We start from the raw sequence: 25926 nt of genomic DNA on the forward strand, positions 1-25926 counted from the left end.
TTACTGCTTAGGGCCCCCGACACTGTAAACCCGCTGCTGGGTCCCAATGCTAATGACTTGCTGTGGAAAGCCACTCGAATCGTCTACTGCTACCCCCGGAGCAAAACTTTCGGGATATTAAAGCAGAGAACGATCGTCCAAATCGCTACCAAAAACACAGGTGACAATTGGGATTAAAACAAATCCAGCCCCTTTTAGTGCTGCCCCCTTTTGGACAGCTGCCAGTACCCCTGGACCAATTCCTTCTACTGCTGCTGCTGCTTGTACTTTGAAGTTACGTTGCGACCTGTTACGATCTAATGCCCATGGCAGCGTGTGACCCAGTAGAGAAAGCTGTAATTGTTTTATTGCATCGGTACTTGAGATTTTTGCACCCATGTACCACGGCGAGACCGAAACCGTAAGGATTTTGTTCAAAAAGGTGCTTGAGAAAAGCTGGGGTACACGCCGGTTGAAGGTAGCACAGGCGCGTAAAATCGCTCACGGGTACGTATTTTGATGAATCGAATCCTTGCTGGGGAAGCCCCCATTCAAACGAAACTGGAGGCTGGGAATTCCAGACCGGCCATCAATGCGAGGCAGGCAGCCAAAATGGACGATGCATTGTTGTGCGACTCCTCCCCAGACCCTTTTGTACTGTGTGTGTGTGGTGCCTGCAGCAGTAGTGTGGTGGTTTTGCAGTGTTGAGTGTTGCCTAGGGTAGCGAAAACAGGAGGCTTTGCTAAAGCGAACAAGTGCGTTTACTCTGCGTGCTAGATCAGAGGGGTAAGCGAGAGTACTCGGTGGTGGTCGAACGCTTTGGGATATTGTAGCAGTAGGGAAAAGGTTAAGGGAAGAGATTTTGAAAGGAGATGTTAGAAGGTGAACGATGTTATAAAAACATTGTCTTTTGAAATGCAAATTACCAAGCTAGTGATGAAATAATTACCGCAGAAAGGAAGACGTGTTGATGGTGATAAGTTACAGATAATTTTATTCAAATTTGATGTAAAAAAGGACTTCAAAGTGCTTAATTTCTACATCAAACAATTCTATCACTAAAAAAAATAAAGAACGAAAAGCAGACAGAACAGATTTTCCTATTCCTTTTTGTTTTTCTCTTTCTCCCCAAATCCTTAAAGAAATTCTTCATTTTAAAAAGCGAACCACTCGTTGCCCCGCCTACTGTGTGTCGTTACTGCACAGGAAAAGGCGAAGAAGTGAAATAGAAACCCCCGCTCGTTGTGCCATTTCACTCACTCACACAGCCAAAACCCGATTTTCAACCTCTCAACGCGATTGTGTGTGTGTGTGCAGCATAAGCAGCATAACTGGTTTACCGCACACGATACGGCAACGCTGCTAGGGGGTGCCTGCTGACGAGCGACACGAGAACTTGTTCGAAGTTTATTATCCGAGCGAACCTTCAACCGTGCGGGTGTGCTGCGTTGTGCGCTGCGTGTCTTGAAGACTTTTTTTGTTGTCGTTGTTGTTGGTGGTGGGTAAAATAACAGAGCAGTAGGAAGAAAAAACAACGTTAAAACACCATCATCATTCGAACGAAGAACACGTTCTCTAGTGCGTTTGTAGAAGTTGCTGAGCTGAAGGTGAGAAGTTGTGAACACGTGATCACACGTGCGTCAAGTGTATTGGAGTGCATTGTGCGTGCGTGTGTTTCAGAATCGATTTATAAATGAAAAAAAAAATCAATGCGTGTGCATCAGTTGAACTGAAGACTTACTAGTGAGAAGAACGAATAAAAAAAAAAAAAGCTGTGAAAGTATAATTGTGCAAAAACATAGAAACAACCCGCTAACCCCGGGGTGTGTATGTGCGAAGAATTACAAGTGTGACTGGAGTGCAACGACTGTTCCAATCCCTCCAGCAGTAGTTGTGTGTTGCAAGTGCATTCACTGCCGTTTCCCGTACCCTGTGCTGTCCTACCAGAAACAGAAACAAAACATGACCGCCGATCTAATGGATTTACGGATGCACCATCACCTAGCGCTCCAGACGGAGTTCTACCGGATGCAGATGCAGCGTTTGCCCGGTAAGTTGGGGACCATTGGCCGCGAATTGATACATCGTTTGGGTTGATTGACATCGGTTGGGGTGGGAATTAGAGAATAAAAAAAAAAACCGGAAACCCTGCTGCACATTGCAAGTTGGATTGGCTTTACTTGGCCTATCCATCATTCGGACGCCTTCGCGCTTTGCCGAAAGCTGCACCGGTCCTGTCTGTATGTTACCCCATTGCAAGGGAAACCATAGGAATGTTAGTTAGAGGTTTTGGGTAAGAATAACATGCCACCACACGTGGGGGAAAAGAACGCAAGCTCGCTCTCACTCTCTCTCTCTCTCTCTCCACCCTTCGGGTGTCCATCTTACCGACGGCATCGGTTTGATCGATAATGGGGAAAGGATTTGCAATTTCAAGGCATGCTATGGTACGCGTTCAAGTAGCGTTTTGTCAATTATAATCGTACAACACATTCATGGCAACAACAATCATAGCTGCAGCACCAGCAGCGCGTGAACGATCAATTAGCGCGAGGTGTGCTTACGGTTCAATTATGTTATCATTGTTTAAACAACTGTTTCGAAATTTGCACATTTTTTTTGTGCCACTTTAAATTCCCTTTTCCATTGCGTGGATAAGTGTTTGATGTTTGTTTTCAATTCAATCTCTTCGCGGCCGCCGGTTTTCTTTTGAGTTAATCAACACATTCTCCCCCATTTCTATTTGCCGTACTCTTCTCGTACCCACACACACACACACACACACTCTTCACAGAAAGCACGCATATAACAAGCGTACCGAATCGGGAATATAATGACGTAAATATCGTAATCATTAGCACCCGCCAGGCTGGACAGAATCGATCGGAATGGGGGGGGGGGGGGGGGGGGGGGTGGAAGGAAGCACAGGCGTTAATCGCTGCCCGTGTTGGAGTCATCTCGCCATAGCCTTTTCGTTGTTTTGTTTTTGCGCCTTCCGTTCCGTTTTCCCCGCGTTTGGTGTTGGTTTTCTCCTCCGTCGATCGACCCAAACAAACAAATCAAAACTGTAAAATGAGTCAGCAGCACCCCTTTCCCAAAAAGAAGAAAAAAAAAACAAAAACTCAGTGCACTAATTGTCCATTTTTCCGCTTTTCTCCATCTCTCACCCGCAGATCCGTACCCGGCGATGCTGCCAGTGCCAGCGCCACGGCCACTGATGATACCGCCACGGTACAACGCGCTGCCGGACGTGGACATCAAGCTGCAGAACCGCGATCTGTGGAGCCAGTTCCACAAGATCGGCACCGAGATGATCATCACCAAGAGTGGACGGTAAGTGTACGGGAGAAAGTGGAAAGGGATAGGGATTCGAAACCCGGCCGACGATCACACGGGCCGGCAATTCGGTGGCGCCAATTTTTACAACCCGACGACGACGCAAGACCTTGACCGGGTGCAGCGAGCGGGCCCTTAAAAAATGTGTTTTCTCCCTCTGTTGGTCTACCGGGCAAGAAACCACTTCAATGATGCGTCCGTGGCAGTGCCGATTGCACCAACAAACTGAAGGGAAAGAGTCAACGAAACTCACAACAGAGCAACAACCAGAAAAGAAACAAAAGAAAAACGGTCGAAGCTGTCACTTCCTTTTTGCTCGGTGCAATCTCGGTGGCTGGGCTGCAACTGGCCGCAGCCAAGTGTGTGCTTTCCGACAGCCGGAGTCCGACACCCCCCCCTCCGCTTCACGGGATATTACAGAGACAATAATCATAATTCTTGTGTCTTCTCTGCTTGCGCCCTGCCCGGCCCAAGTGGCAAGCTTCTTTTTTCTCCACTCCCGATTGCATCTCGCTCCGGGTGTGAAGCTCCGGACGCCCGGATTTCGGGACGATCTCGTCTCGTCACCCACCCCAGGGGCACACCCCTGGGTTCCTATTCTGGCTTGTTTGCTTCACACGTTTTTGGCCGTTTGATTTTTAATGTGTTTTATTGGTGCGCTTCGGTTGGTCGTTTTTTTTTTGTTTTAGCACGCTCATAAAAAGAAAAAAACCAAGACCAAGACCTGCCCAAAAACTGATCAGCTCGCAGCCGTTGATGTTGTTTGACGTGCGGCGTTCTAGACGTTCTGCTTTGAGTGTCTGTGCTTTTTAGCCTTTTTTTGGTGGAGTGAACGAAAACTGTCTGCGTGTTGCGTGTTTCGGCCGAATTTCGGTGTGCTTATTCTTGCAAATGCACCCGGAGTTGTTGCATTCTGGTGCTGAAGATAGCATTGGGTAGCTGTAGCAGCGCGGTGCTGTTTGCCCTGTTACTGGCGCCAACATTTGTTTGTTTGCCGGCTCCGGCCAACATGTAGCTGTCCGGAATTGCCCTTCCTTTTCCCTTTAAAAAAAAAAAAGGTTCGGGAAAGAGTGCGAGAATGTGGCAGCCTTTTGTAATGCTAATATTGTCCATTTCGTGCTTTGTTTGATCGCTCATAAACTCGTCGATTGTGCGCGGAAGATCTAGCGCGGAGTTTCGGCAGAATGATCACACTTTTAATCAATTTTGGAAGAACCAGACATTTGTTCGTGCGCGCGCAAAAATAACAAGAAGAACCAATTCCTATTTGTTGACGCTGCAATAATCAAAGTCGTTAAGAATGAAAGCTTGTTTGTGTCTCCCCTCCCCACTTCCCATCTGGTGACGAAGATACTGCTTCAAGCTTCAGCCGAGCTCGTAAAGACGACCTATTAGCACACAGTTGGATCATCCAACTTGGCTGTTGCTTTTGTTCGTTACCGCCGCATGTCATGTCGCGTTCATGTTTCCAATCCTTCTCTCTGATCTTCACCCACTCTGTCCCATCCTCTGTCATCTCTCTTGCACCGCGATCATTCGGACATTCGGAACGAACGAAGTGTTTATTGTCAGATGTCCCAGCAGGGAGTCTGTGCTGAACGGACCTGGAACCGGGGCCCGTCTTTGTCGTTTCCTTTTGGGAATTGGTTCGAACCGCTCGACCGCTGGCGCCTTGGCCCCCGTCGAAACCCGTCGAAACGGAAACCTTGGATCGATTATTATCCGTTTCACACGATCACCAGGGTCCTCGTGCGCAGTGTTAGTGTGTGTTTTCTTCCTCCATTTTTTTTTGGCTTTGGTTTGATGCCCACTGATCCAAAATCCAGAGCAGGTTGATTTATAATCGATTCAGATCGATCGACAGGTTCGGTTTGGCGGCTGGTCTTTCTTTGCTGGTCCTTTCCTCTCGCCGAAGAGCAGAGGATCATTTGCCGTCGTCGCAGTGGTCGTCGTCGCAAAAACACGGGTGGAAGAGAAATCGAATCGAATATAGTTAAATTTTGTTTTTACGATCACTCACAAATCATAAAAGCTCGTAAAAGCGCCCGTCGTCAAGGGTCGTTTTGTGAGGGGAGCCGCTGTTTCTCTCTCTCTTTCTTTCATGGTGGAGCCCTCCGACCGGGTTGGCCAATAAAATTTAATTAAGCAAAACACACACAGCACACGCAGCCGGGACTGGAACTAGTTTCAATTCGTCTGCTTCCTTCTCCCATGGTGCGATATTTTGGGTACGGAACCGATTGAACTAAATTGGTTATTCGGGTGGTCGTAAAAGCCAGAAACCGGGCGTCCAAATCAAATTGCGCCTTTTGTTTCGTTTATTGTAATTTCCACCCAACACACCACAGAACCGCAGAAACAGACATCAAAGCAGACGCATCCTTCCCGTTTGGGGGGGGGGGGGGGGGGAACCAAACCTCGTTCTAGATAGCGAAAGTTCTAACCGGTTTTAATTGTCTAATTTTCCTATTATTTTTTTTCTCTCCTTCCAGACGTATGTTTCCCTCGATGCGTCTTTCAGTGAACGGGCTGGAGGCGGAAGAGAACTACTTCATCCTGCTGGAGATGGTCCCGATCAGTGACTGTCGGTTCAAGTTCAGCGGATCCCAATGGGTACCGGCGGGCGGTGCCGAACCGCAAAGCCCCCAGCGCATCTACTTCCATCCGGATGGGCCAGCACTTGGGTCGCACTGGACGTCGCAGCCAATCGTCTTCAACAAGGTGAAGCTCACCAACAACACGCTGGACAGTAATGGCCATGTAAGTATTGACGATCACTATTTTTTTTTTGTGAAGAATGCATCTGGATGAATATCTTGTAGCTCGGATACTTATGTGAATGTTCTTTGCTTTTCCTTTTGCTCAACAGATTGTGTTGACCAGCATGCACAAATATCAACCCCGTATTCACGTGATCAAAGCCTCCGATGCTACCCAAATTCCGTGGGCACCCCAGCAAGCGTTTACCTTCCCCGAGACGGAGTTTGTTGCCGTTACTGCCTATCAGGTTAGTTTCGAACTTTATTTTTCATAAATCACAAATCATAAAATAACCCTCCATGATCCAATTGAGGATCAGCCCTCACATGTCCCAAAACGTCTTCTGAACCTAACCATTACCTTCCTTTTGTTCCCCTGTTTTGCTCTTTTCCGTGCAGAATGATCGCATCACGAAGCTAAAGATCGACAACAACCCATTCGCGAAGGGCTTCCGGGAGACGGGCCAGTCTCGGTGCAAGCGCAAGGCCGGTCTGCTGATGTCGCCCGACTCGGGCCTTGGAAACCGCAGCTCGGAGGAGGAGGATGAATCGGACGGCCAGGAAGCAGGCCCGGAAGCGAAGCGTCCCCGTACCAGCAGCCTTGCCGGGTCGCTGTCCTCCCTCGACGACAGTGAGCTGTCCGTCAGTGATGGTTCGTCCAGCGGTACCAGCTCACCTCTCGTCGTGGATGACTTCGGTTCGCCTGTGCGTCCTTCACCCTCGGCCGCCGGTGCATTCTACCAGAACCATCACCCGGGCTTCGCGATGCAGGCGGGACTATTCCCCACCCAGCACCATCATCAGCATCACCATCATCAACTCTCGCACCCAATGCTGCACCAGACCGGCGGTGGCTCGTGGATGGATCTAATGTTCCCGTCGTTTGCGCGTCCCCAAGCTGCCGGCTCACCGCACGGTCTGGAACCGAGCGCGCTGGTGCAGGCGGCTCAGCAGCTGCAACAGTTTGCTCGGCGTGAGTTCCTTCCCCTACCGGTTTCATCACCCCGGACACCGAATAGCAGCAGCAGCAGCACAACCAGCAGCGAAGATGATAGCACGAGCAGAAAGCAGCAGCTTCCACAGCACACGCTACCCTTCAGCATCTCCGCCATTCTTGGGCACGACCGGTAGAACGATCGTCATGGAGTCAATGGTGTGAATTGTTTGCCCAAACAAGAACACCGTGGTTGGCCTGCAGAGGGGGAAACGTAAAACGCAATGGCTGTGATGGCAGCGGGATCATCATCCAGGAAACTCTCCCCTCTCCGCAAAGGAAAGCAAAGCCCTGCGGAAAGCTCGAGCAAACATCTCCATCTCGTGGCGTGTGTTTGTACTAAGTGTCTGTGCAAACGGTGTGCTTGGAGCTTGGAGATCGGTGGTGAGCTGCGGCAGACACAGCATCATTTGTTTTGCGTTTGTTTGCAGGTGTAGAAGCAGAACGAACGAGCCCAACGAGGGCGCTCTGCAGTGTGAAAGGTAGAAAGTGCTACAAACTCTCCGTTTCCCCAAATATCCCCCCTTCCCCCTTTTGTGCAATTGGATAGAATGAAAGCCCGCGATGGAATGCGATCAACAAATCTGGTGATGGAGTCTGTCTTGCAAGTTCATTTTACCTGACATTATGGTGATGCTTGTACGATCGATCTACATTTCTTCCTCTCGAAGAAAAATGCATCCAACAAAGGCTAGAGCCATGGTTATGGTGAGTTAGTATGAGACTGTTAATTATTTTTAAGGCCAAATATTCATCGGACCTCAGGGAAAGTAGCAGTAGTAGCTGTGTAGGATCCTCATCCTTTTGTTTCTATCTAAAGATTACGCCTTTAACAGACCAAATGGTACTTTTCGTTTTCTTCGGTATTAAGCTAGGCAAGTTTTAGCGCATCATTAAATTATTATCTTTACTACTGTATTAAGTTTAGCTTTAGCAGGTGTTAGGAAGCAATCGGACGAGTTTAGGGTGCGTACTGTGTCACGCCATTTTTACCTGTTGTGTTAGTGTGTAGGAATGTTGCAGATGCAAAACATGAAACCAGTAAAGAAGTACATTGTAAGCGAACATCTCATTAGAAAGTAAGTGAATCCAACCAACGATGTAGAGCGAGAAATAAATGGAAAAATGAAATTGTAAAACCTAATCAATCTGTTTTGTCGTGAAATGTGTGAGTGGATCGTCAAAAATATCCGAAAAAATGGTTTCAGATCAGATATCCCGATGTTCTATTAGCAAGAATTTTAAGCTCGCTGCGTTACAAAACTGACATCAAACAATTTCTTCTTTTCCTTCTTCTTCTTCTTCTCTGGTACAAGAACTGTTGTTGGTCTTGATTTTCGTTTACCACTTATGGGCTTGGCGATTCGTAACTATTTGATAACTCATGGCAGGATAGTTTGTCATTTGTATCGGAAGCACGGTCCATACAGGACTTGAACTCAAGATGGGTGTGTTATAAGGGGCCGTCTAACGCCGAACAATATACAGAATAAAGACGTTATATTTTGCAGGGTTTCTCTCTATAAGTGCAATACATTGCAGCAGTATCAACGCTTGCTTGGACTGGAATGGGATTTATAGAGATTTACGACATGGAAATTGGAGCTCACGGAGGCGAGAAGACTAGACCAGCGATCGGCAAAGTGCGGCTCTTTGATATCGAGATGGCGGTTCTTAACAGTTCATATATATCATAGAAATTTCACACATTGTTGCTCTTGGATTAACAATTTTTCTCTTTACGTGAAACTCTACGAACATGATTGTAGAATTTGGCTCTTTCGATCGTAAATTTTGCCGACCGCTATACTAGAGCAAACCTCTCTCGGATCGTCAGGATCCTGTGCATCTTTCACAATGGCTGACATTAACAGATGATAGAGCACGGTGTGAAACGAACTTGATACTCCAACTCCGCTCCAACTTGTATCTAAAATCACCTCACAAAAAAACAAACAAACACACTGAAGACCCCTTTTTCAAAAGCCATGTATGTCGGCAAACTCACTTAAAGCAGGCAGCAAACGTTGTTGATGATGATCTTAAGAAAACAACAACACGCATCCATACAAAGCGTCACATGCATAGCGAGTGCCTGGGCCCCATGGTCTCTTGGTGGTCTCCTCCACGTGCCTAAAAACACCACCGAAACACTCGTTCATCTTAATGTCTTTCCCTGCTTTAGTTGGACGCTCAAAATGGCGCTCGGTACACAGTGGAGTGCACAGCGTAACAGGTCGTAACATTGTTCCGGACGCAGCGCAATGCCCAAGAGCGATCTTTCAAGTGACACATCTTTCACCTTGCCTAGGTTGGTGGTCTAATGGTAGTCGCACGAGACGGAATTCGGTAGCACTCCTGAAGTGGAGTACGATGGAACTCTGCCACCGATGGAGAACACTTGAGATCCAACGAGAGAGCGAGAAAGAGAGATGGAGGGGGGAGGGGGAAAACGAACCCGAAACTCCTTTTGGGTGGTAACCACCGAGAGGATCTAAACAAAACCAAAATAAATTAAGGGGGAATCGGGGGAGATTCATTTGATATTTTCCTACCCCGGTTCGTGCTTCTTTGGGGGTAGTTTGAGAATGTTTAGATTTGTTTAGACAATGCGGTAAACCGCTGGCGCTAACGATTGCGCGTGGTTAGGTGCGTTCGTTGCGCGTGCATTGTAGAGGACGAAGGGAATGAGGAACACGTGGCTTGGAACGATTTGTTGTGGTTAGGATTAGTATGTTAGGATTCGGATTTCATTTTCCCCCTTTCCTCATGTGTGTGATGACTTCCTCATTCTCCCGCGGTTTGAATGTTGGTGCACCGATGCAACAGTTGAGACGAGCCAAGACTCGTCTTGAGGATTCGAATTCAACACATGTTTTGATGCCAGTTTGTCCTGTGTGCTTCTTCTCCGCTCCAACACAAAACTGAAACGATAGCTTCAGAATGATCACGGCAGGAAAGGTAAGCATTCCAACGTTTCTTTTTTTTTTGTTATCACCGTTGTGTATGAAACCTGAGAATAGAGTCTATCAGAATTCTGAAACACGTGTGGTCTGCCATCGGGGTTTGGAGAAGCGTAGCAAGCGCTGTGCATACACAAGAATCATGGCACACTCACAAGACGGCACCTCTGACGTGACAGAAGTTGCCGTGTGATAGCTTCCGGAAGTGAGCGAATACAGCCTTATCGGGTGTAAATATTATCCCAGCCGAGTTGACCGAGCGCTTTTGGCAGTTCAGTCCTAGTCCGTGCTATCAAAACGACCACTGTTTGCACACGTAAGTTTGGGCGTCTCGTACTACGACGATAAAATTCCTGACCGACTGCCCGAATTATAAGCTGCCGGTGTAGCACAGCACGCCCAGAAAACGCCGAGCAAATATTTAACCAATAGTCACCCAACGCCAAACGTGCAGTTGGTAGCACTGCATGCATGCACCGTGCTGCTGTTTGCACTGTGATATAGGCACCACCAGGATGCACACAACGTGCGAAAAGCGATCGCAAACGGTAGCCAGGATCTGGGCTGGGAGGCCAAAAGGTTATCAATCGAGTGGGCTTATCGCATCGGGATGAGCTGTTGTTTGTGGAGATTGTGTGAAGTGGTTGTGGTTTTGGAAACCGGTGGCAATGTTTGCAGTGCGATAGACGAACGGTTAGAAGCACCACGGTTTACCTTCTAGCGAGTGACTTGTAGCGTTCAAATGCGTCTTCCAGCAGCAACGATCAAGCATTAAGGCTTCAAGCGGACCAAAAATTGATCTTCCAAGAAAGCTTGATCAACTCCCAATAAGGCAACAGCGTAGCTATTCGAACACTTTTGCTCAGCAATGCTCCAAAATGCAATGCACGCAACAAATTGCAGTCACTTACGTCAAATACGTGTACGGAATCACTTTCTGTTTCCGTAATGTTGCAACAAGCAGAATGTTAATCGATGCAGGCAATCGTCGCAAGCTCTTCCATTTCCACGGGAATTTTATCCAAGCATCTTGATCGATCGCGATCTCGAATACTCAGAAGTAAAAGCAAAACAAAAACAATCGAACGTGCAAATTTCCCAAGTCCGAGAAGCAGGCTCACAAAAACGAAGACGATCGAATTAAACTTACAAAATTTTACAAATATTATTCGTCGGGTTTTCGTTAATGCTGTACAACTCCAGGTCCCAGGTCTCCTGGCCGAGACCGAGCTCATTTATGCCAACCACGCCCGCCACGCGTTCGCGCCAGGGGGAAACATTTCTCAGGAAATTCGTCTGGGGAATTTCGGTGTGTTTCGGCGTATTCGAAGCTGGTCCATTCGGGGTGCTCCATGTAGCCATTTTTAAAATGTGTGGTTGTGGTTTTCCTTTCGAACGAAGCACCCGGTTCTACGAATTTCGCACCAATTCCAGCAGCCCCGTTTCCACATGTGTCGCTACAGCAGGGACGACCCGCGTCCTACGCGTCCTGTCGCATCGCATTTGAGCAAACGAAAGATTCCCGCATTTGGTATCTTGTTCCGATTGCGTTAAATACACGTCTTCTCGGCTGCTTCTGGTACTGCTGCATTCATCAGCAATCCGTCCAAAGGGGGAAGGTTAAGTATTCGTTTTTGCCACTTCGAACATGATGCCTTGATGGGGTTGCGCTCCCATCGACAACAAGTGTTTGGCTGTTGTTGTTTTTCGGGTTGAATTTTAGCACTCGTCACAATCCGAATATCTCGCTTGTAGCAGCCCGTTAGCAGCGCCCCTCACGGATACATCAAATCCATCATTAATCAATCTTCAGCTTCCAAATCTCAGCAACTACGTTACGCACTCGAACGTGGCTGAAGTATCCACACCCCCCCGGGGGAGGGTGATAGCGGGAACAAGAGCATCATCGTTGCCACATCGTTTGTGGTGAGGGTTTTTCAAAAACCCGAACAAAGAACAAGAAAAACAAACTTACCCCGGCTTTGCAAGCGTCCACCGCAAGTGGGCTTAAAGGTTCAACGCGTAGCTGATGCTCTCCAGGCGGAACGAATGCTGTCGAACGGATTGGCTTTTTTCCTACGCTCAAGCCTCCAGCGCTCTGGCAGCGTGATCGTTCAAATAGGAAAAATAAATTTACACCAATCGTCGTACCTGTACGTGTGTGTGTTTATGGTTGCTTTTTTCGGGAATAACTCCTCACGCCATTCCCACCTTCTACGATGGTTTTTGGGGGAATGATCATGTTAGCTCAAAGTCTGTTGACTTTTACAATAACGAAGATGGACTTTTGTTTCCCTTTTTTTGGTGGGGAATGCAAGATAGGAGACAACCACAACTGACAGGAAGAGAGGGCAAGAAAACTGAGCTTTAAAGCAACCACGCTAGAATAACTTTGTCTGGGGCTAGACAACTCTAACCAGCAACGGGCAGCCAGTGTATCAACTTTCTCAAACAATTCCCATTTTGACACTCACCTTCGACTTCCTTCAATCACTAAGAAGGAAGGAACTGCAATTCCCCTGAACCAGCGCCTGCTAGATTTCCAGCTACCAGCTACCAGCAACAGCAGCGCGACCAACGCTCTGAAGTGTCAAATTTCGTGCTTTTACCTCACTTGCTCAGCTTGATTAACAGGGATTCGAAGCCCGTTGAGTGATGATGAGACCCCGGGGGGGGATGGTTGTTGTGAGTGGTATTTGAGGTCCAGAGACTACAAAGGGAAAAAAAGAAAATGGAGCTGGTTCTAGTTCTGGGTCGTTTTTTTTTGACGCTCGATCGAGCAGTGATCGTGTTCGATCAAGCGTAGATGAAGCCTAGCTTTTCACCCGCGGGATGTCTTTCCCTTAAACAAAGATCTTAGCTTCACGTGCAATGAAACAGCAGTGAGTGAACGCAAACAAGTGTCTTTTCACCTTTTTGTTTTTTCGGTCGATTACAAACAACAGAATCCATTACGCTTTTTCACCACCGGTCATCGAGGGAACGGGTAAACAGGTTGTATTTTAGAGCCAAATATTAGTCTCCAGCTATCTAAAGTCCACAGCAAAGGTTTTGTTGAGGAGAAAGGGTGGCCGGTGACTGTTGGTGGTGGTGACTAATTTTACACCTAAGCGTTTGCCTTACCGTCCATTGTCGGCATGGCATGGATAGTCGACCAAAAAGCTTGTTCCAGCTTTCCCTTCACCGAAATTCTTGTGATCACGTGAGCCTATGCGGGTTAATAATTTTCGCCCACCGGCTGTTGTCTGGGTTTGGGCGAGGATTAAGGTCGCGTGTAAACGATACAATCTTGCTGTGTACAGCGGCGACACAGCTTCGATAAGCCTCTTCAGACTCTTTAGGTAGAATGCGTTCGAACGAGCGGGTTTTGGAGCACGGAAGACTTTGTTGCCCGCGCGGTCTACAGCGATGATCTCTCGCTGGCAGATGGTCCCACACATCCCAGGACAGGGCAAAATGGCAACAGTTGGTTGAGAAGCAGCAGATCGTACGAGCAATCAACGGGGCCCCGAACACGAAAGCCTATGCAAGGATAATGGTAGAACGGAGCGATAGAAGATATGGAAGACACCGCCATCCAAAACCACACACACCATCCTCTCTAATGAAAGCGTGCGGAAAAGCGAGGCGAGAGCTGTTTGAATGTTTGTTTTAGAAATTGGTTTCGATCGAGCCTGCGATCCTGCCGCCAGCGTGTTGGGACGAATCTGGTGCGCGCTCTCGTGTGAATGTTTGCCGTTGGGCGCCGTCATGGCAGGTGTCTATGGGTGAAGAAGAAAAGCAAAAAAAAAACAGAACACACATACACACACATGTGCATTAAGAACAAACCACTAATGGATGACGTTCGGTACAAAGTAAAAAAACCGTCGTATGTCCAACCCTCATCGCTAATGATGAGGAGTGAAAATGGCGACTCATTTTCGGGACCGTGGCTTCACTCTCCCATCCACCATCCGGTGCCGATGGGTCGATGGGGAGCTTTTTTTCGTTGCCTGTTTTATCGTACCGATCGCACCGATCGATCCCGCCCTTTGATTGGGCGCATGGCGGCCTAATGTGTGTGTGAAAAGGATTAAGGCCGGGCAATCCTTTTCCCCTGCTTTGTTTGTTGCGCCCCGGACGCGGTTTTGTTGCGATGTTGGTGCGTTGTGTACGTCCATCGCATCGCGCGATGGGACAGTGATGACTTTCCGAAATGAAAAACAAGAACCAACGCTAATCCTCTGTTCGGAATCTTCAATCAAACGCTTCAAACATAGTTTTTCACTTTGACAAAGCCAAACGGCATCGATGCAGCTTGTGTGCTGTTGTAAAAATGGGCTTTAAAGGCGATCGAGATCGAGTTGTCAGTTGATCTAATGTCTCAATTTTCAAGGGCATAAAATTCTTTCGCCAATATAAAAGAGTAATTAAAGTTACTCACGTGATCGTGATACATTTTTCCAACAAGAAAAGAACAATCCCCAAAAACACACCACAAAACATGTTTAAAATGTACGAAAATGCACTTTTATTCTCACTCGTCTCAAAGCGTTTTTTATTTCCCGCGGCTCGTTTTCTTTCCATTTTCCCCTGCCCGTACATCGATCCTTTTCAGCAGTTACTGATCGTTTGAACAACCGGATTCGTCCATCATCCATTCGAATCGCGAACGTCCATCGCGTCCAGTGTCAAATCTGGTTTTGGGGACAGTGTCTGCAATGTGGTAATAAAATTCCTTGAGTGATTGTAATGAATATTAAATTGCAACGCGCTTCTTGATGTGGCCATGTTCGAACGGCGCGACTGGTGAGGGACTTTGTGCTGCCTGTGCTTTCCCGTACCACGCTGTTTTTTTGTTGTTGCTATTGTACGCTGCCATATTAGATCACGGGGGTTTTCACCTGCGACAGCGCTGTCAGGACGAGTTCTGTCCCTTGGAGATGCCCAAGATTCAGCCCGATCGAGTGAGAGAGAGAGGGAGTCCAGTTCCCAGTTCTCGTTTGGAATTTGCTGTCTCGATTCATTAGCTTATTCGATTATGTTGATGAGCAGTGGTGGAGAACGATCGGTATATAGAGAGGGCCCAAACAATGACGACGCACAGACGACGCACCCCACGATCGAGCAAGTGTCTTCGTAACTAAAAAGGGCGAATTAATGTGCACTTAATTAATTTGTGTGGCATGTTTTGTGTGAGCCTGCAGCTCACATGCATCCAAAAGTTTGATGGCTCAAGCGTCATTGTGTGGTTGGGTGTGTGTGTCCACACAGCTTTTTCCTGTGTCTTCAACAACTCTTTTTTTATCTTAAAAATGAAAGAAAATAGCAATAACAGAAAACCAGCCAAACGGTGTGAGAAATGCTCTCAGGATACCTTGTCGAATACCGGCAACTGAAGGCACTGCCCCACACAAAAGCACACTGATCGAGAGAACCTGTTACGAATTAATCAATTACGTTGTAAGGTCCCCAGTGTGGGGTGGAGAAGAGTATGTATTCCCAAAGGGATCACACTCTGGGGTTGAAAGAGGAGAACAAAACAAAAAAAAACCGATCGAGAAGATAACGCAACAGACCCAGCAGATCGCTCCATAGTCGGAAGTTTCTCCGTTCCTCCGGTCCGGTGGGCGCCTTGCAATTTGCAGTGAAAGCCCTCGGGAACGGACACGGTGAGCTGGGAAAATTTACACGAAAGGAAAGTCGTGATTGAATTTGAAAACCCATTCGCATCAAGTACGCCCAGTACAGGAGCAGCAATGTGCTCAATGCGTTAAGGTGTGTGCAGTACCCTGTATATTGTATGTTGGGAACGAGCTGATGCCGCGATCGGTTCATAAAATCGTTTTACAACACCCCCAGTTTGGCCCGGTTTCCTCCGCAAAAAAAAAACACTTCAAGTACCCATTTATGGCCAGGCCGTAAAAGTCTAAGTACCGAAGCGTAAACAAATCCTTCCTCCTTCTCGCTGCTCGCATGGCGTTGTGGCCGACAAACTCCATGCCTTCTGGAGCAAACCAAAGCAAAGGATGAGCGATTGAAGGTGGAAAGCAACGGCACTGCCCCGTTGCAGGTCCCTTTTTCCACTCCCACGGTCTCTTCCACCCGTGTGTTCGAAAGTACAACGCAGCCGCATAATCGTCTTAAATAATTTCATTAACATTTGCCCATTTTTGTCTGTCCCTTTGTGTCTGTTTGGACGGGTTGACCACACACCGGAGCTGTTGGGATTCGTGCCTGCCAGGACTTTGGGTTCCATTTGTTTTTTCTTCTTCTTCTTCTTCTGTTACCTCTTACTGGCACTGTGTCCCAGTGTCCTGGCTGGCGGCCTGTCGAGCATTAATAAGCGACGTGGCGGCAGACGTATTATGCTAATTATTATATTGCACCCAGCCAGCCCGCTCTAGGCACTCATTTGTCCTCGGGTGCGGGTAGCTCGGTCACTTGGGAAAAAAGGTTGCCACTTGACAGGTCCGTGCAGGAGCGCTGGGATTGGGAAGATGTTGTTTACTTAAGCGATCGTCTTAAGACGCCAGCCAAAGCAGCCTTCGGTGCTGGTCCGGTGCTGGTTCGTGCAGGAATCAGCGTGTCGTGTGTCGTGCAAATTCTGATTGTCTGAGTGTTGAGTTCGGAAAATGAGTTTGGATATGAATATTAAAAATGATTTATTGGTAGTAAAAATTATTAATATATAAAAAGGAGAATTGCTGTGTACAACAAATGTGTTTAAAATTCGTCTGAGGACAATGTTTCCAATTAGTAGGAAATTATTTTTGGCGTACCATAATGACACACCAAGTCATGGATTAATCAGTAAAGCATCATAAACGAGAGGAGGTCTTTAATTCCATAAATCAAAAACTGTCCTTAACATTGAGTCATGTTTGAAGCTCTGGAGGAAAACGAAAAACACAAACCAAGCCATAAGCGCTAATAAACTACCACCAAGGCATCATAAAAAAAAACGTGAAACCTCGAGCTGCTCCTCGGATCGATAGAATATGGCCATTCAATTTATACGTCCATGTTGAGCGTTTTTAATTGATTATGATGTAGCTCGGCCAAGTGGACAACAGCAACACAAAAAAAACACACACACACACCCAATACTTTCAATGAAGTTCACTCTCCACCCAACCCTTTCCCTCCCGTGTAAATGCTTAATGTGCACCACGACACCTGCGTGTCTGCATGGAAGAACTGGCCAAGAAGACGACGAACCTGCCACGGCCGATGAAGATGAGGCACGATAATGTTTCCCGGGTGAGTGTTAAAATTTTAGCACACAATAAAAACCACCTCACCTCGGTCCCGGTTTGGAAGCGATCAAACTCGTTGCACCACAAGCAGATGATCCCGGCCAGTTCGTGGGGGGAGGGAGCAAGAAAAAAACAAAAACCCCGGCTTGATGATCGTTTCGCAGCGAACGTCATAATCATCCTCACATGCAATCACACCCCGTGTGCGTGCGCGTTTGGAGAGGGGTGATTAAAGACACACACGGACGCACCTTTTTGAGTTCCGCCCGGGGGGGTAAGGTGGGGTTGGAGAGCATTTTTGAATCGTTTCGTTCAATCAACTACAAGGTGTAGACGTGACACAGTGGGGAGTGATCGTAAAATAAATTATTTTTGTGATTTTTTTTTTCGCTACGGTCTGTATTACTCCGATCTTTGAGCTGCAAAGAGGAAGTGTTTTCATTCAAAAAAGCATTGGAGGCAAAATGGCATTAGTTGAAGAGATTTCTGAACTGCACCGAATTGCGTTCACCAGTGTGCCCGCTAAGGGATTTTTATTAATTAGCGTTCAATGGCGATGCCTAGGAACTAGACCTCCCAGCATGGTGCTGGTGGCCCGGAACAAACTTTGCAATACGCGATCGCGCGTTTGCCACGTTGCTGTTTCGGTCACTAGAGATGCCAGATGGGGTTAGTCATGGGCTAGCGCGAAATGCGAAATGTAATTATCATTTACGAGCCCGCGGCCTGGACTGGAGGCCTTTTACGATCGGCTTCGAACCCGGCCGGCCGGGCAACATCATCTGCCGGGCCTGTGCTAATATGGTCGATGATTGATTTTATGGTCGGACGGATAATTTATAATTCATTTAATGCCTTTCTGCTCGCACGGCGAAGTGCATGTGCGCGCGCGCGAGCGGTGACGCGATCCCTTTGTCCAGTTTTGGGGCGACGATGTTGAGGCCGAGGATGTTTTCTAGCACCTCTCGCCTGTGCTGGGGCGTGTGGGCATCGATCGACAGCGCGGCTGGCTGCTGATCAAATTGGTCGCTTTTTCCCGCCTCGTGCGGAATTTTTCTCTCGCTGGCGTTGGTGCAGTGGGGCGGAGTGCTGTCCGCAGTGCGCGCCCACCAAGGGGTTGTCGTAATTTGATGCGGTGGCTAAATACGGAGGCTGTGTTATCAGCGCACGTATACTCTCTTTAGAAGCCATGACGGGGACTGAGTTGGACAAGTTTGCTTTCCCCGCAGCTTGGTCATGGCCAAAAGCGGGAGCGTGGGAAATATTTGTCACCAATCAAAATGTGGCGTGCTAGAGGGAGCTCATTAACCCTTAAGTGCATGTGTTGTAATTACACTGGAGTGTGTTTTGGCAGCATTTTTTCAGGAGGATCTTCATTTATTTCTGTGTGTGTTATAAGGCTTTGCATACAGAATATTGAATGCTTTCAATACAAGAAACCATCATCGCAATATCGCTGGGGAGTTTTATTTGGAACGATTTCTGATAACACGATTAAAGCGCAATTAGATCAACGCTCTCGTGCAGAAACTCGCCCGACCACACCGGACGCACAGGATCTGCCCATTAGCGATTTCACTAATTGGCTCCCGCACAACTGCACCAGCCGCTCCCTTTCCCAGTGTGTGTGTTTGTGTGTACAGCCAGCAAATGCCAACCGATTACCGGTGCCACGACGAATTCCGATCGCCTTCCGATCGCCGCGTATCACGACGCATTCGCGCATGACTGCACACGGACCGCCGACCGTGCGGGGTGCAACGGAACCGCTCAAACCTATCAACGGATGCAACATGGGGCGGGAGAAAGAGGGGGGGGGGGGGTAAATTTGCAACAAAGTGCATCCGTGTCGAAACGTAGCTCTGTCAAAGTCGCCGAGACCGGCGTCTCGTGGTACGAACCTTCCGACGCAGGCGAGGAGGATCTCCGATCGGTTCGGAGTCGGATCGGGCACAGGGCGGTGTGTAGACAGCGGCAACCGAGATCGGGACTGACCCCAGCTCCCTGTGTGCCCATGGGACGGATTAACAAGGCGGTCAACATCAAAGCAAAACCGGCGAGGGGCCGATGCGATGGGTCCGCGTGTTAAATTATTCAATCACCTTTTTATATCTTCACCTCTACCACCAGTTGAGGCTGCCCCGGTGAGGCTTCAGTCTGTGGCCCTTCGGGTATGGAGCATCCGGAGGTGGAGGTGGCGGTTCAGAAGGACAGAAGGGAAAGGCAATAACAACGAACAACATCCAGCAACAACAACAAAAAAACCAAGTATGTTACAAGCCGGTGAATGTGTCGTTGGCAGGGGGTTGGTTTTGTTGTTGTTGTTTTGCTTTATCGCCGCGGCAGCTTCTCGTCAACTTGCAAACGGGCATCATGTCCGTAAGACGCGTAACCCGTAAAGACTTGCGAACGCTTGGTACGGAGGGGCTACAGTGGAGGGGTATCTCCGTTCTGAAGATGTTGTATGGAGGATTATGCTTTTAATAAAAATCGATGTGATAGAGCATTGAAAAGAGTGGAGATCGTAGTAGGATCTTCGAGGCAAAGACTTGTTTAATTCCGAATAAAATCTTCCGGAGTTTGTTGACTTCTTGCTTGAGATTACTTCTAAGACTTGAGATTGGTTTTTGATCGATCAAAGATGCACGTCCTTGCTAAAAAACAGTCTGACTTTAAGCTATCAGCTTAATAATTGTAAGATATCACTCATTCTTCAAAATAAATCATAATCTTCGCTCTATCTCCAGAAGATTCGTTTGCCGATTCTATTGATGCATTGCATAGAGATTCCCTTCTCCCAATCACCAGCAATAGATCTGGAGCGATCTTCTAATCCTTCATGCTGGTATCGGTCTTTGAAGCACTCACACACACTGAGTTTCCCTCTTCTCTGTGCTTGACTTTCATCACCGCGACACCGGCTTATGTCTCTTTTGCGGGCGGGATTCGGTAGCTTCAAACGCGAGGGCCCCCGTATATCAAAGCGATCATTACCGCGCCCGACCAACGTGTCGTAGCTGGCGGATTGTGTGTGCCGACCGACTTTGGCCCCGGTACGCTGGGCGGTCAGGTGAAGCGATCCGCATCTGAGAGTCCCAACCGTTCTCAGCGGCCTACTCTGCTCGAGTGCTCGAGTGCGCACCTACGAGTGCGAGGATCGGCAGCTTACCGACGCCCGTCTCAAGTCGCCGGCCGCCGGCGGGCCTTCAGACCCTTGAACGGGCCAAATATCCGGGGTAACGTTCAACACTTGCGTGTCGCGGGATGTCGGGTCGGGCTTTTGTACTCTCTCCAGTACCGTTTTGCGGATTATCCGTCACGGGGATATGCGCGTGGCAGCATGTTCGGTAGGGTAGGTTTGGGTCCTACGAGGCGGTGTTTAGCGGAACGAAGCGTTCGAGATCTATCATTGTTGTATTTCGGGAAAGAAGGCAGCAGATTGTAGCATACATGGAGGACCAACAGTCGAGAGATAGTGGCAGGGAGATCTAGAGATTGATGCGATCGGTTTTTAACTATCGAAAACATATAATTGCTCTTTATTTCCACATAAAAGTATTGAATATCACATCGAAATGCAAATTGGACTTTATTGTATCTTTTGCAACCGCTCCAAGACACAAACACACATATATTTATATAATTCAACATGGTTTGGGCTCCATTTTGTTTAGCTTTGCACTGATCCTTTGCTGCTCGCCGGAGGAAATGAATTCCCTCTTCCCGAAACGCTCGCTTCTGGGAGCCTTGGACCGAAAATCATGGAGGGCGTGAACTACACGTTTTTGCCACGTTGTCCCAAAACAACCTGAAGAGAAAAAACCCAATAACATGCATATACCAACGAAAAACCAACCTCAAATCCGCCATTTCTGCCGACGGCGAGCGAGTTTTCGATGCTTTTTCGATTTATGTATTTATGAGAATCGAAAAAAAGGCTCCGATCCGAGGGCCGAGCGACATACAATGCGACCCCACGTTGCGTTCGCGCAAAACGACGGTCCAATGTGGCCAATCGGTAACTGGTTCACCGATGAGAAACCCTCACCCAGCGATTGGATCCGCACGACGCACGCTGCGGCGACGCTGAACACACGTGCCCTAAGCGCGGCGCATTTTAGCGACTCCGCGTGTGCGCCCCGGGCAATGGCAATAAAATGGTCATCCGGGTTAGGTTTCCAAGGGGCCGGCTCCTTGGCTGGGGCCCAGCCCGTGCGCCATAAAAGCTGGTGCCATTCATTCGCGCGCCCGTGCTCCATAGGCTGCGCTTGTTGGGTGCTTTTTTCTACTCTTTGGTTTGGACCGTTTCATTTCCGGCCTCCAAACGATCCCGCACAGAACGTCTCTGTATCGCTGTGTATGTTGTCCATGGGCTTCTGCCGCATCAGTCGGCTGTTTTCAATTAAGCTCGCTCGCATCGTCCGAATCGAATCGTGTGACGTCCCCCTTGCTGCCCATGGCTGTCGATGATGAAAGTGGACGATTCGGCCAGCGTGCCTCTCGGCGTCGTCGCAAAGGCCGTTCGCGGGCACAAGTTTTTATTTCACCCGACTCCTCAACTCGTTACGGCGATGATTAGCCGAAAAAACATGAATCGAAACAACCAGCCCGCTATTCATTTATTAGCACATAAATGATGCGCCCGCGACGGTGTTTGATGGACCACCGATGATGATTCCCCGATCGGCGCCGCCACTGCCCTGCGTTTGATGGGAAAGGCCTGATGAGCCTGAGTGTGGGTCTCGTTTGGTCTAGGTTGGCTTGTTTTGTAGCGGGACGTCTTTGGCGTTGCGAATCACTTAATATTCCCGATTTCGTCAGTCGATCATTGACGATCAGCAAACCGTGGGGTGGGGTTCGGGGATACGTTAGAGTTGGCCGACAATAGGAGAGCTTTTGGTGTTTTCGGTTGAGCTTAGTGTAAAATAGGGTAGACGATGGCTTGAATACTATCTCAAAGCACAAAGAAAAAAGGATGAAGAACATTCCCAATCGTTTAATCGTTTCATTAGTGACAGTTATTTTATAGCATGGGCTTTTGCATTTGATCCTATTTGTTAATGTCACCCAAAAAAATACCTTTCTATTGAACTTCGCCCAGCTTGCAAAAGATGATCATAAAAAAAGATCATTTCAAGCATCGAACGATGCTTTGATTTATGTTTCAGTTTGGTCTTTGATATTTTTAAAGCATTTTATGGCGTTTTTTGTTTGGCGGCTAAAATGCCGTCAACACCTAAAAAAAGCTCGTCATATAAGCGTCCAAATTTTTGCGTAGAGGGATGCGGCATTAAAAAACTAAACGATTGTGACACCTTTCAAGCGGTTAAATAGTGTCGAATCGTGGAGGTTGCCTGAAGAATGAGTTTAATGTGATGGATCAGTATGTAAGATACTATGATGATCTCGAATCAAATGGAAGTTTGGCGTCCTTTATGTGGTACAATCGTATGACTTGTATGACTTGTGTGAGATTGAATAAAAAAGTTTTTTTATGATAAGTCCCACCAAAAAAACGAGCAAGTGGTGGTTTTGGAAAACTCTCAGAGGAACCGTCCGAGTCATATACACACCCAAGATGACCAACATAGTTTCATCAAGAAAAAATTCCATCGAATACAATGGTATTCCCTAGTATCCTTTACGTAGTCCGCCAAGAACCAATAAATGGATCTGGCGCACCACTTATCAGAACACAACTGCGAAATGCATATGTCCTGTTCCACTAGCGCCAACCGCTGGCCCTAGGGTCTCTGGCACCAATGCGGGCTCCAGGGCACTACCTTCCGAAGCAGGAGAATCTAATGTATCCCTTACGTAGCTCACTAAGAAGTAACTAATGGATCCGCCGCACTACTTATCGGAACACAACTGCAACATGCATATGACCAGTTCCACTAGTACCAATGGTTGGCTCTAGGGCACTACCTTCCGAAGCAAGTGAACCTAATGTATCTGGAATTGGCCATTTATAATCATCAATGAGTGAATCCTGTTGTGACCTCCCAGACCTTGTGCAAACCGTAAATTCCCCCAAATAGATCCCGTATGTCCACTTCAACGCACGCGTGTCTCAAGCCTATGCTGTCTCTTTCGTATATTTTTTTTCTAATTTAAATTTTCATATATAAAGAAAAAATCTTATCATCATCATCAAGATCGTGATGACAACTGTAGTTACACATTACATAGTGACATAGGACATCTACACATATTTCACGTTACACAGTTTGCTTAACATAGATGACGCACTTACGTTTGAAATCATATTAGTTTCTCGCATTCTTAATTTCTCCAGGTAATCTGTTGTACCGTTCAATCCCTTTGAAGAACAAAGAGTTTCTGGTATTCAATATTACAGTTTTCGATTTATTCAATGATACTTTCCTGTTGATTTGCAACATGGGAGTTATACAGAAACTACACTAAACACAATTGAAGAGGAACGATCGCAGCGGTTTTCTTAATACATGCTAGAGTTGTCAAAATATGGACGCTCTATTTAGTTTATAGTTTATCTCTCATGTTGGCCTGCTTCCGTTTTGAAGTCCACTCAACAATAATTCTTCAGGATATTCGGTCCCTGTCTACAGCTTTCCATCGAAGTAGGCATCCGATCTACGGCAAGGTCCTGCTTCAATTGATCCAGCCAACGAACTCGCTATATACATTGTGTCTTACAGCTTAGCTAGCTCGTGATTCATCCCTCGCCTCATTAGGCTTTACTTCCTTACACACCAAAACAGGTGTTCCAGAGAATTGGACACTCAGATACGTCTAAAGCGATCCTACCGACTGGTAAAACAATAAAATAAATAAAATGAAATAGTCCATAAACAAGGTTATACTTAAATTCATTCTATTTGTTTAACATTTTAAGTGATGTGAATGATTGTTTAAGATCACATAAATTGGCATAGGGACATCAGTTGTTCGACGAATTTCATATTTGAAGCTAAATCTACATTTATTAATTAGTTAAAAATAAGTTTAAAGAAGAATTATTGTATAAAAACATTGAAACATAAACGTTGATGCATTGAAAGCTGCTTCATCTTCCCAAGGATAGTCATCAAACAACATGCGGCAGATAAGATACGAACAGCTATATGAATTTGAAGTTAAACGCTTATCATTTGTTCGTCTTTTCAGTGCCGTGCTCGTGGTTCATCAATCCATCGTCCGTATGTTTTATTTCACTCCAAATTATTCACCTCTAACCCTTCCCAACTCCACACTGCCCCGAACGGGGTCTTTGGCACCCGTTCACACCATGCTTGTAGAAGGGTCGTGATGCCTCAACAGGAAGCAATTATAACACTCAACATTATTCCCTCAACAATAGCATTAACCCTGCAGACACCCTATACAAGAAATAGAGTCATTCCCGAACTGCGAAGGTTACGAAATTCAAACGACCCGTTGCACTGCCTCCCCTTCCTCCATCACGATACAACGGAACGATTTTCCGTTTCGTTGCGTTTGTTTTCCCCACACCTTTACCAACACAAGCATTCTATTCGCTCCCTGATAGTTTCTGCTTCTATTTTTTTGTTTTCGAAACATCATAAGACCCAGCCCCCATCATCACCCCTGTCACGGGGTCTACGGCCGTTGGAGAGGTGCCTTGCCGTTCCCTAACCCCCTGCATGAGCGATCGCGCGCGCGCGAAGATAGTGATCATAGCATAAACCACACCTATTAGCGAAGTAGATCGAGCAGAGATCGACCGCGTCTTGGTGGTACGCTCCTACCCTCCAGCGTTGGCTAAATAGTGTTTTGTTGCTTTGCTTCGTCGATCGTTCACATGGTGAGACCTCCCTGGAAAGCGCTTCAATTGACCATTTCCGGTGTCTAGCGGAGTGTGTGTGTGAGCGCGCGCATAATATTAATCGATCGATTCTATTTTATATGGCAAGGAATTCGGAGCCGTTGTTTCCAGAACAAGTGTCGTTTCACAAGGGCAAGTGACCGTTCGTTCGGGAATCAACTTTGAAGAGTGTGTTGCTCCTTTCCCAGCCCGTTCTCACCCGTGTGCCAGGGTGCGTGTTTTTGGAAAATAGATTTTTCGTCCCTTTCCTTTCTCTCCCTTTTTCCATGCGCCATCAGCACCTTGAAGAAAACCCGTTTGGTGTGTGTGTGTGTCTCGAGCCTGTAGGACCGGAAATTAAAAATGACCAAAAAGACAAACCTCCCTTTTGCTCAGCTTAGCGGTACCTTCCCGACAACGTGATAAACTAATTATCGACAAAAACCAAAACGCTATCAAACTGCAAAAAAACAAGCCGGTTCCATGCCGGCCCAGCGAGCAGGGCGGCCCACAATTTCCTGCAACGGGCTTTCGGGATGATGGTGGTGATGGTCGCGGGAGCAGCAAAGCAGGGGGGACCCACGTTAAGTGACCGTGAAGTCGTGAAATCGATGTGTTTCAATTTTACGTTGACTCATCACTAATAGCCCTCGGCCCGGGGCCCGGGCAAGCTATAGGAACGAAAACAAAACGGGAAACCAAACGGAGGTTTGATCGGACGGATCACTAGAATGAATATTAATTAAATGTGTTTCTCTGCGGTTTGGAGCCGATTTTTATATCTTAGTTCCACACCCCGTCCCTCGCTGACCGGTCTTTTGCTTTGTTCTAATAATTTTGTGCG

At 47.3% G+C, this 25926-nt stretch overlaps 1 protein-coding gene across 1 annotated transcript; it reads left to right on the forward strand.

Moving 5' to 3' along the window:
• The first annotated feature begins 1374 nt into the window (after window positions 1-1374).
• On the forward strand, window positions 1375-8212 carry LOC1276561 (T-box-containing protein TBX6L). Its single transcript, XM_315924.4, has 5 exons — window positions 1375-2029; window positions 3153-3312; window positions 5808-6075; window positions 6185-6322; window positions 6474-8212. Exons 1-5 carry the CDS (start codon window positions 1942-1944, stop codon window positions 7203-7205), a joined length of 1386 nt encoding a protein of 461 aa, XP_315924.4. The 5' UTR covers window positions 1375-1941; the 3' UTR covers window positions 7206-8212.
• Window positions 8213-25926: the final 17714 nt, after the last annotated feature.

Source organism: Anopheles gambiae, chromosome 2 (assembly GCF_943734735.2).
Source record: "Anopheles gambiae chromosome 2, idAnoGambNW_F1_1, whole genome shotgun sequence".
NCBI classification, from domain to species: Eukaryota; Metazoa; Arthropoda; class Insecta; order Diptera; family Culicidae; genus Anopheles; species Anopheles gambiae.